The sequence below is a fragment of the Sinohyriopsis cumingii genome, chromosome 2 (genome assembly GCF_028554795.1).
Source record: "Sinohyriopsis cumingii isolate HCF-2022 chromosome 2, ASM2855479v2, whole genome shotgun sequence".
NCBI lineage: Eukaryota > Metazoa > Mollusca > Bivalvia > Unionida > Unionidae > Sinohyriopsis > Sinohyriopsis cumingii.
Window position 1 is genome coordinate 151938974 of NC_142962.1, and position 12412 is coordinate 151951385.

The 12412-nt window shown below is 34.8% G+C and overlaps 1 protein-coding gene across 1 annotated transcript; it reads left to right on the plus strand.

Moving 5' to 3' along the window:
- The first annotated feature begins 3931 nt into the window (after positions 1–3931).
- On the plus strand, positions 3932–10072 carry LOC149806094 (histone H3.3A). The gene is made up of 3 exons (XM_089950973.1): positions 3932–4052; positions 6719–7008; positions 9630–10072. Exons 2-3 carry the CDS (start codon positions 6727–6729, stop codon positions 9756–9758), a joined length of 411 nt encoding a protein of 136 aa, XP_089807099.1. The 5' UTR covers positions 3932–4052; positions 6719–6726; the 3' UTR covers positions 9759–10072.
- Positions 10073–12412: the final 2340 nt, after the last annotated feature.

Below are 12412 nucleotides of genomic sequence, written 5' to 3' on the forward strand. Positions count from 1 at the left end.
TAATAAAAAATGATCAAATTAACATTGAAATCAAACAAAGGAAAATAAAAAAAAGAAATTTGAAATAGAGAAAAGGAAATTTGAAAACCTTAATTTAAAAATGAAACTTAAAAGTGATAAAATAAATTATTTGTTAAATTTTTGAAAGCTTGTTGCTTTCACTCTTTGTTTTGGTTAATGTTTATTAGAGCCTAAACACGTATCATAAGACGTGGATATAAGGGAATCCGGGGTCAAACATGGCATAAAATGATATTTTTCACAACTGTTATTAATAATGCCGGACTAGAAATGACTATTCTGACTTATGTTGGAGTAATACAAATAATGTGGCAGTTTAAGTAGTAATCCTGTTGGCAAGCAAAATGAGGGAGGTATTCCCAAACGGAATTCAGTCTATCAAGGCATTCCCCATGTAATATTTCTGAGGTGAGCTAGAAATTAGCTACAGGAAATAATAAGTATTTCTCGTTAGATTGTCCTAAGGGGCGTATATCGGAAAGTGAGAGAGATTCGACTTCATAGGTGGGTACTAATCTCAAATAAGTCGCATTTACATACAGTGTGTTTATTGATGTAAGTTTATAATTACTGTATTGCAAAGCCAATATCAATGCCAAAAATTCTTTCTCGATTATGCAATAATTTACCAGGCGCTTGTTTAATTAATTATAAAAATAGCACACTGAATAATCTACACCATTTCTGTCTTCTTGAATCAATACTGCACCAACACCAACATCACTCGCATCAATAGTAATTTTAAAATTATTGACTTAAATTTGGAGCTAAAAGAGGTGGCACACTCTTAAGTATGGTCTTTAACTTATTTCTCTTGCAACATGAGTTTGACAGTTTCTTTCTGTGTAGTTCGTAAACTTTTGTTGGTAAGCCTCAGGTACCAACTCACAATCCTTCGATATACATTCCATAACCAGATCATAATCATCACTTTGATGTACTGACAAGGAAGTGTAAATGTTACGAGCTTTACCAAAAGGTACACTTTATAATAACAGAGTCCAATGCTCACTTTTACATTTTCAGCAGCTTTTTTCAAAATTAGGAAAATATTTATCTACTTCTTTCTCTTTTAAATGTGTCACCAACCTACTATCTTTGGTAACATCAAAACTGTAATTTGAGTGTAAAGTGAGGATGTGCTTTTCAATTTCCAGCCTTACTTCTTTTAATCTAAAAGGAAATTATCTTTCTTCTTTTTATCTTTCTCTCTGTAACTCTCTCTCTCTCTCTCTCTCTCTCTCTCCTTTTTCACACGAGCGCCAAATTTTCCGTTACGACTCTGTGTTCTTAAAATAAGCAATAGAAGAAAGTGAGAAGCATCAAGTTTTCTAAAACTCATTAAATAATTTATTTCCCTATTACAAAAGTAAAAAATATAAAAAGGACTTACGGTATTGCGGAATAAATCCCAAATAATCATAGAATTTCTAACACAAGTTCTAATAAAGTTCTGAATAAACTTTAGTGTTAATCCAAAATAAATCAAACGATATGCAAGTATTGATGTGCCTGTGATGACACGAGTCGGTGATGTGCAAACGGTCTTTTGTTTAATAATAAGAATGCACTTCAAGACTATACCCGGATACGAAATTTCACAATAAATTCAAGTCTTTATTTGCAATAATGCTATTCTGAGCACTTTGTATTTCCAGAGAAAAATCACTTGAATTAAATAATTTGAATACATAAATTCCAGCCAAAATGAGATGCTAGACACAACCATAATAAAACTGACATTGCTAAGATCGTAAAGCATGAACGAATAATTTCTAGAAAAACAAGAGTATAAAGTCCTCTACTCGACCTCAGGTCACAATTAGCATTTTCTTTATAAAAAAAGAAAGAATATTACCATGTGGAAAATTTCATTTATAAAGGTACCAAATGTTTACAAGATACAATTTTAGTTATTATTAAAATCTCTGTTACTAAAACTATAACATAGAATGTGGAATACAGGCTAGGTATATATATTAGGGAATTCCAATAATCTAGACCCAGACCCAAATAAATGTTTACGTCTATTAATAATGATCCTAATATTATAACCATATTCATAGAGAAAATATTGGCTGTGTCTTAGCTTTTTACTGAATTAAGAAAATCAATGATTCAGATCAGGCAGAAACTGAACTTGATTTTGGACAAGGTCAAGTCCAAAATACTATTATCCTTGGTATATAATGAATAAAAAAAGAACTAAACAAATACCTAACAAACAATGCATAATATAAATATACATAACAATAACAATATTTAAAAAAAAACGTGATACACATTGGGACATAAACTACTTTTTAAATTTAACAGTGTGACTGTAAACCGTTATTCTAAATTCTGTGGAAGTCACTCTCTGGGTAGCTGGAATAGGAGAGAATATAATCTACAGTAGCTTCGGAACGACTTTCTTTCTTTGCTGATCTTGACTCCAGTAAAGGTAGCAGCAGTTGGATATGGGACAATCAGATCTGTTTCAAAATCGCTAGCACAAACTTTTGTAACCTGATTAAAGTAAGATCTCCACTGTCCTATGTGAAAATGTAGTGTTTGGATTGTAATAAAAAAATCACGTGCTGTATAGTGCTCCAATAAGAGGTGTCGGTTGGATAGTTTCTAAAACTGTTAACATTGCATTTCCCTTACGACCACAACATGGAAACGGTCTATAACAATTAAAGTCATATTTTCAGTGGCCGCAAGTGGCTGAATGGACTAAAGCGATCGCTTTTACCCATTATTACTATCTTATATCTGTCCACTTGGGTTTGAGCATCGCGCTTGGCTTATGTTTATATGTGGGAAAGCTGCCTGTAGCTTCCGTGGGTCGGTAGTTCTTACCCGGTTTCTCTCTGGTTCTTTCTCCGTCAGCTACGCTGACCACCATGCCTATCAACATGGTAAAAACCTCCCAACCCACCCTTATAAATGCAACATTTCGTTTTCAATTGTCCCTATAACACTTTTGACCCTATTTAAACGTTTAGCCCATAATACCATTCCTGTATTAAAACTCTGGACACATTTAACACATGATTTCCTGTATGACCCAATAAACACTTTTGTTTCTATATTACCACATTCCCATGTTAAACCTATGGGTAACGATAACATTATTTCCAGTAAGTACATATAGTGACGCATATTTAAGTAAACTTTATCAATGTTATTCAATGTTCCAATCAATAGTTTATTATTGTAAGCATTTACTTCCTTATACAATACATATTACAGAGTTGTAATGCATTATTCCAGTCTGCCAGAAAATAATATGTAACCCTTTGTTTAAAAATTGGAATAAACTTGGATCAATTTACAAAATCAGGGAAAATATCCACACTTCACCAAATCTAAATATGTTTCAAGTCTCTTTTAGGAGTGCTATATAAACCCATGGCTGATAAATCAGCTCCTCACCCGTGACATTGATTTTTGATATATATATATATATATATATATATATATATATATATATATATATATATATATATATATATATATGCTTAGACCCCAACTCCACCCCGAAGATTGAGGACTGTGTTTTAATTTTTCACCAGAAAATAAAAAATCTTAGCTTGTTATCATTGCGTAAGGAATATAACAAATTTCATTAAGATAGATCTTTTCTCGTGAAACGTATCATTAAGCTTTTCGTGAAATCCTTGTTTCGATTTAAGAACATCGATAATGTTTTGCACGCATTCAAACATACTTTACTTTCCAAACTCTGTACTTACCTGTGTTAAGATTCATGCGAGCTAGCAGTATGAAAAGGGATTGAAACAATCTTTCATGTACAACCAATGGAAATGCTTGAATATTAACCAACCAAATAGTGAGTAGTGCTTCCTCCCAACCAATGAAGTATGCAGTTTATTAACCAATGAGATTTGATAACATTGTTTATCTACTATCCAATCATATTGTAATGTTTTGATGACGTCGTGATTTGTATTATCCCATAATTTTACTACAACCGAAGTTCATTGCAAATTGTGCGGCAAATTCGCTTCAGTCAGTCAACGAAGGTAAGTAAAATGAATTTCAAACAGTTAAATGTAAGATAAGATAAATGAAAAGTTATTTTATATATCTATTTTTCAAAAACTGATAAGTTCTAAATTCGTATCATTCGTATGTAACTGTTTTCCATTGATGATTGCTCGACGGTACTATATAGATAGTGGCAAAAAAAAAGGAGAAAATGGCCGCCATTGTTAGAACTGTTAAAATCTATGTTATTTTCTAAATTGAATTATTTATTGTATCTACTTAACGTCACTACATACGTCTGAAACTCAGTTTTGATCACGACATGAAGCTAAATGCCATATATTTTCGTGTAGAAACTTGTTTTTACAAATTTGAATTGGTGGGAAACGTACCTTGACGATGAAGCCTCCATTCCGAGATGTTTATTCTTCCGGTTACACAGTGATTAGCTTATTACGCTTGAACACTTTTGCAGGTTAACTTGAACATATTGACAGGCGATGCGTGATTTCCTGTTTATTTAAATTTATTTCGGTTCACCAGTTACATAATCTAATCTTTGGTGCCACAAATCCTACATGTAAGACCTCGATGCTGTTTGTTTTGGGGTCAGGGACTTGGAAACTGAGCAGTGTAGCGTGTTTTGATGTCGACTAACATCGTTACGAAAGTCAGGAATATCACACAACTGGCAACCAATAACAACCCTTTTGTTCAAAGTAAAGAAGTTATGTTTTAGTCGGACTTTACTTACTCTGGTGTCTTTTCACTAATAAATTTAAATTATTACAAAACAAATGGACCCGTTTTCCAGTTTCGTTGGCCTACACTTCAGTTTGGCTGGAAAGAGATGAAAGCCAAGAATGGCGAAATCGAGTTAAGTTGAAATACTATTCCTAAACAAAACGAATTAAATTTACATTATGCCCATTATTCAAACTTAACAATTCATGTGAACAACATTTCATTTCGTTCGAAAATATCCCTTGCACTGAATGAGACCAAAAGTTGTGCCAAAGAAAAATTGGTACTTGGCTTAGTGCTCAGCATTAGGAGGTTAATGTTAGCAGTGGTCGGCCTGGTGTCGGGATAATGTAACTGGATGGGACATCGTGCTACACGTCTGCAGCATGATGCCCCAGTGCTAGACATTACTATAAACTGCAGCGATATGACCGAATTTTTTTTAAGCTTCGCTAGGAATCCAGATCACGCGCACATGAACTTAGTTCAGTTTACCTAGACTACAGTTGCATTTCAGCAAATTAAAATGTGTCAAATGTGTCCATTTGCTAGTGTCAGACTTTGATTACATCAGGATAAAAGCAGCACAGTAGCTAGATTAATTTCGTATCATTTTGTAGAAGTGTCCATATGGGCTGCCAGGTGCGTGAGATATATTCCTGAAAATAGTTCCATTGTCAACCAACATAAGAATACACTATACAAGGCCATTATTTGGGTAGTATGATGTAGCACAAAATCATATATAACGTGATCATCTTACATGTAGGACTGGTACCACATGATCATTAGTCTCCGATCTTGGCCAAAAGTATTTAACATGCGAGTCCTTAGATCAACAGGTATGTTTTTCAGACAGCAGAGGCCATTGTTGTCTGGCAGTAGTCCATACTGAAGATTTATGCAGTGTTAACCTCGCATCAGCTCACTTATCATTAATAAATTTATTTTGACTGATCTTGGTTTGCGTATGGCAACTAAAATCCCTTTTCTTTTGATCTGTGGTGTCAAATCCTTATGCAGAACAATGCTTTTTAGTAATAATCCCTGTCGTAACAGAACAACCATGTATACATCTATTAATGACCTTATATTTAAATTGCTGACACGTGGAAAGCAGCATCGGCCCAAGGCAAGAACAACGGTTGGAAACCATCTAGCGAGGGGTATATTACACGGAACTGACTAATGCGTGGGATGGAATGGCGGTTAGGTCTGGTTGGCACAGCAAAATTTTGAGGCATATGTCGAAAATTCAAGATCTAAAGAATGACAAATTTTAACACGAATTGTAACTGTGATGATATTAAGAATAGTAATAATAACAAACGGTGTGTATCGTTATTTAGCTTAGCTTAACTGCTTAGTTTTGATTTATTTTTATTCCCTAGATCTTGAATTTCCCTATTATACTAGGTAGTGCTGTTAGGTCTATGTCCAAACAATGTCCACGCACTTTGACCAGTGATTTTACTGTATGTACATCTTATGGCATGTAAATTTTTTACTGTATTTACATCTTTTGGCATGTAAATGACCTACCAACTTTTACGATTTTGCCACAAGTCTTGTGAAAAAGTTGAAAATCAACGCAGAAGAATAGAAAGGATTATTGAGATTGTGGTGGGAGATATGATTGCCGTCATCATGTGAAATGGACAAGAATTTCCAAGAATTACGTAAAGTTGAGAGATAGCAACAACCATTGAGCTGCATAGGGCTTGGAACTGAGTTTGAAACTACTATTGGTAAATAAAGTCAGTATATCTTGAACTGTTGTTTTAGTTTGCTAGACCAGCTAGTAAGCGGTTACCCCTGCCTACACCCCCAACTTAAACGTCCAATTTTTAAAAATGGGGTGGCAAGGGTCGGAGGAAACCGACTAGCAATAATCTTGATGGCATATACTGAACATTAAATTCTATTCAGTCTAAATGTAGGTTTCCATGCATTTCAGGATAAAACATGGCTCGTACCAAGCAAACTGCTAGGAAATCCACAGGAGGCAAGGCTCCTAGAAAACAGCTGGCCACCAAGGCAGCCAGGAAGAGTGCACCATCTACTGGTGGTGTGAAGAAGCCCCATAGGTACAGGCCAGGTACTGTGGCTCTGAGAGAAATCAGAAGATACCAGAAGTCCACAGAGTTGTTGATCAGAAAACTTCCATTCCAGAGATTGGTTAGAGAAATTGCTCAGGACTTCAAAACAGATCTCAGGTTCCAGAGTGCAGCTATTGGAGCACTTCAGGTATTTGTGATGCATACTACTGACAAGCACTCATTTCATTCTGTCGAAGTTATTTAACCGATTTGGCCCCGAGTCCGTCTGTAGGCGTGATGAGGCTGGACCCTACTTCAAAGCCCTGCAGCATCAAGGCCATTTAAGATAGACCAACGTGGGTGGTATTTAAAAAAAAGCAGAGAGATATAGCTCTAAAATAATATCAAATAATCTGGAAGTTCCAGTTGCACTACAAAATACAGTTAGAAAAAGCTCATTTTTTGGACCCGTTTTTTTTTTCCACCCAAAATTCGCTCGAGATCAGATTGCGATTTTGTGTCCGGGATTTAGACCTTTTGGCCTCAGATCTAAGGCATAACGGTCTTAACTGCACACAGACAGGTGAACCTTTGCAAAAACTAGGATAAGGTGGGCATTTGGAATAAATTGCGGTCTCCATACGAATATGATGGGTCTATTAAGCAAAAAGAAAAAAAAGAAAAAAGAACTCCCAACTTTTACCCTTCTGCTCATGCGCAAGCAAAATAACCAATGGAAATTGATGTTTCTAATACAACTAGGCATTATTCTCATGGATAATCTGTTGAAAACTGCTGTATTACGGTGTATTCAGAATTAGCACCCCAAATCTCGTTCATACGCACATTTCAGGCAAAAACAACAAAAACCTCTGGGGCCGAATGAGTTAAGACCATAGTAGCATACTCTCTACTAGTTGGCATTTTTTTTTTAGTAACTTGTCCCCATTTAAAATGTGATCCACAGATGTGTTAAATATGCTTGTCTATTAACATCAGTGTTGCTTTTAACACCAAATTTGACCTAGGACTCGGGATTGTGGGGTAATTGGTTCTCCATAGATTTTGTAAAGGTGATGGGACAATGTTTTTTTCTTTTGTAGTTTTGTTAATTGACACAAGATTAGAGTTTTTTCTTTTGTAGTTTTGTTAATTGACACAAGATTAGAGACATACATCATGGCTCTTCTGCTTCACCAAATGTCTCCATAAAATTGACCGTACATTAGAAACGTGGAATGGTTGTAAAATCTAGTTGATGTGTTGATTACAGTATTTGCAGTACTTTCTCCATTTTGTCCTTTAGTTGACTGTAGTCGGATATTTGTTGTTGAATTAAAATAGAAAGATTAGAGTAATGCGTTTGCCTAATTCGTGAACTCTATAACCCCTGGTGCCATGTTTATGCGTTTTTAGGTTGTACCCAACTTTAGATCTCTCTAGTGTCGGCAGTAAGATGCACCTAAGTAGTTGGTAGGTATTGCAGAAAAGTAGACAACTGTAGCTCTACTATGATGCCAAATCTGGACTTCTTACTTGCATTACAAAATATAAAACTTTTAGATCTGGTTTTTATTCACTGAAAATTTACCCATTGTCAGAATAGATTTGTGTCAGGAGTTTAGACATTTTGGTCTGATGCCCAAGTCAGACTTGTGTGAACAGCACATGGACAGGTGACCCTTTGCAAGAAGCATGTTACATTTGGGGATTTGGCCAGGACACAAATATCATAGGTCTGATAAACTTAATCACAAACTTGAAATATACCCAACTGTACATGCACAAGTGAAGTTGCCAATGAAAAATGAGATTTCTGACAACTAGGCATCGTGTTAAAACAAAATGTGTCTTGGAAATCTCTGTATTTGGATGTATTCATAAGTAGCACCCTAAAATGCATTTCCTACTCCCACTTTGGGTAAAATTGTGGAAAAATCGGATATGAATGGGTGAATTTGGATGTCAATGACTGAATATTCCTTGCATATTATATCATTTGTGCATCAACATAAATTACAATTTGTAAAAAATTACCAAAATCCTAGTCATTAATTTTGATGACATAACCAAATTTGAATATTTTTTGTGTATTGGATCATTTGTGCATTGGTATTTCTCATAAATTATGAAATTGGCCATTCCTTGACATAATGTAAGAAATTACCAAGAAACTTCTTAAAATGTGCTAGCAGCATGACAACAAAAGATGGTGATTGTTCAGAGCTTGTCTTTAGTGAGAGGAATGTTAAAGAGCATATGGGTACTGATTTAGTTTGCAGAGAATTCCCAAGGCTGTTCCAGCAATTAAACAACGAACTGGTTTTGTTTGCTGTTGGGGGAAAAGCAAGATCTGCCAGTTATAAACACAAGTAGAGGAAGAATTACAACTTGTCAAAACTAAAGGTGGAATAAATGCGGAAATGTATATTCTGACCTGGCTCCTCCCCTACAAATGTTTCTATTTCACTGGTTTTAAAATAGGTAGACAGTTTTGTTTATTTTTAAACATTACATATAGTATAGATAATGTACTAAGCACTTCAAGTACTGGGCTAAACTAGTTGCACAAATCAATATGATTCTTTTGTAAAGTTTAATTTTTTTTAACAAGGGTGGGGTGTAAAATGTGCAGATTTATCTACTTGCATTTTTTTCCACCTGCTATGTACATGAGACCTTCTGTCAGGAAAGGTGCTTTGAAGGCTTGTTTCAAAAGAACATTTATGAATTTCTTGAGAAACTTTTTCTAATATTAAAACTTAATTTCATAGACAGTCCTTTTGAAATTTTGTTCTGAATTAAAACCATTCTTCATTTCATTTACAGGAAGCCAGTGAGGCTTACCTTGTGGGACTCTTTGAAGACACTAACCTGTGTGCCATTCATGCAAAGAGAGTGACCATCATGCCCAAGGACATTCAGTTGGCTAGAAGAATTCGTGGAGAGCGTGCATAAGTGAATATTCAGGAAGCTAGACACTAATATCTAAGACTTGTCTTTAAACAAAACACGAAGCATCAAAGATTTCACCATTGTAAAATCATCTCTGAAAATTTTAGAAGACCATTAAGATTGACATTATCATAAAGACCGTGTAAAACATTTTGGTACATTTTATTTGTGTCCATTCAGACTATAGTCTTCTTTTTTCTCTATTTTGTGTGTGTCTTTTGTGTTATATTTTACTCGATCATGTGAACATTTTATCCACAATTCATTCTGGGATTTTATCAGGTATTTTGTCAAAATAAATGTAGTACTAAATTTAATCTTGGTTTGTTTAATGACTTGGTTATCCATCTTTTTAAAAGGATGTCTAATGAAAAGTGAACAGACAGCAATGCATATTCTATGTGACTATTAAGGAAAAGGCTTGAATTGTGTAACAGTTCCACTGATATAAGAGTTTTGATGATGCAATGTTGAGATACAATTGCCAGAAAATGTAATTATAGTTAATCCATGTGCAGTACAATGCCAGTTACTTTTCTGTGGATTGTATTTTCTTGGAGCAATATAACATCTTTTCCAGTTTCCTTTTATATGGACATTCAGTGGTACTGGCTGTCATATACTTTTCTCTAACCAGTTACGTACAGGATTGCCTTGACTCTAATTATAAGGAAACGCAATGGACTTGTTAAATAATAGAAAACATTATGGTTAAGAACAAAATAAAGTTTGCAGAGTCTGTCAAGAATATAAAATATTCCATTTACAAAGGTTTGCACAGGGTGACCTGTCCTTAAAAGGCTCCAACTTAGGCTGAACATGGCCTTACAGCAATTGTAATCCTACATTAGAAAATTTCTAGAGACAACATTATCGAGTTGTGGAAAATTATGTTCAGATATTATTAAGACCAGTTCCCAAATTTGATTACATTGGCTGATATTACCAACAGAAGATTGAGAGGTGATTTTGTTGATAAAAGTCTTCTTCAGATCATGAATATTTAGATAACCACAGGGTTAGATGTGTATTGATACTTTTGCTGAAATGATGCACACATCAAAACAAGGGGGAGAATAGATACAAAAATGATGTCATGTATGCTTTTGAGTTGTGATTCTGTAAAATAATTCATCTTAAACTTGCAGTCACAGACACTCAGTTTTATTAGCAAAAACGAAAAAGATTTGAGAATACCCACTCGCCATCTGCAAGTGAATACAAAAGTGATATGGTTCGTAATATCACCCACCCACCCCATTGAATGCTCGTCTTAACCCAGCAGTGTGTTCAGCATATACTATACATTCCAAACGTGTTCCACGTTTAATAAAGTACTTCACTCATCATTTAATAACCATTTTCATGTTATGTTTCTACTTTGTATTGTATCTAAACTCCTTTGGTCAATTTGAAAGATGCGCTTCCCTTGTACATTGAAATATAATGCATTTAATTCTAATTTGTGGTTATTGCTTGTTCTCCTCTAGGTTAAACAATAACCACCCATTAGAAATCAATGTAGCTTATTGTCTGCATAACAAATGTGAACTATCACATGCTTGGAGAACAGTGAAAAGCTTGAACACCTGTGAATTTGTTGAAAGTAACTCATTTTTTAAAAAGTTAATCAAATTAGCCCTGTGGAATAAGATAAGGGTTAAAAAATGAAATTAAGAAGTAAAGATATTTGTTAATACCTCCATCTGCACAAGCAGTGACGGACTAAATACCCTTGCACACCATTATGGAACATAAGAAATTTGGCAGAGTAGTCGGTAAACTATTGATTTAACAAAGGAAGTTATGTTGGTGAAAAATATTTTGGAGCAGATGTATCCAAAACATAATGGTCTTGGGGGGGAAAATTGCACATAACCATTGCAAAGTTCAGTTTCCCCAACATATGCAAGACGACAAAGCTAGCTATGTACATGTCCCTTCTTAATACAAAGAAAAGGAACAGAGTATGCTCAGAAGTAATGAACAGATTAATACTTGTACAACTTGAGGTGACATCTGTCAAAGATGTTGATTTCATTAGAACTGTAAGAAACTGGAGCAGGAAGAACGAGTGACATGTATTGAAGTTTAGATAAATATTGACCGATGACCATTTTATCCCCTCTAAACTAGCAAAGATTGAGCTACAGGGCAGATTTCAAACTGCTCAAGTTCATCACCTTGTTAAAAGAAATTGAAGAATAGGACGGTGTAGTCAGTAGTTTTCCTTGTTCACTTACAAGTACCTGTGGCTGGTAATAAACCTTGTTCCCATGCCTGCACGAGGAAATTGCATTATTTCTTCAGTTTTGGAGATAACCTCATAATATCGTCCAAGTGTAATTTAGACACAAAATTGGTAATGTTTTCAAATCATTCATGTTGTACGAAACAAACGGAGTTAATGGAGACACATTTAAATGGCTTAAAACGTTGGATAAAACTGCAACCGTCAGATAGTCTTTTTGAAAGTGTTATCTTCTCATCGGTGAGAATTACATATAAATATGATAACTATATGTCTATCTGTAGTCGGCATACAACCAAGACTGTTAACACAGCAAAAGGGCACCATCAACCTTCCAAATCAGACTGCATATCATGAATAGTACTGATACATGGCACAAGCATATCGTTTCACCCCTAGCATATAC

Coding starts and splice junctions, on each gene's coding strand:
- LOC149806094 (XM_089950973.1), top strand. CDS start 6,727: ATGGCTCGTACCAAGCAAACTGCTAGGAAATCCACAGGAGGCAAGGCT. Junction 7,009..9,629: donor CAGCTATTGGAGCACTTCAG/GTATTTGTGATG, acceptor TTTCATTTACAG/GAAGCCAGTGAGGCTTACCT.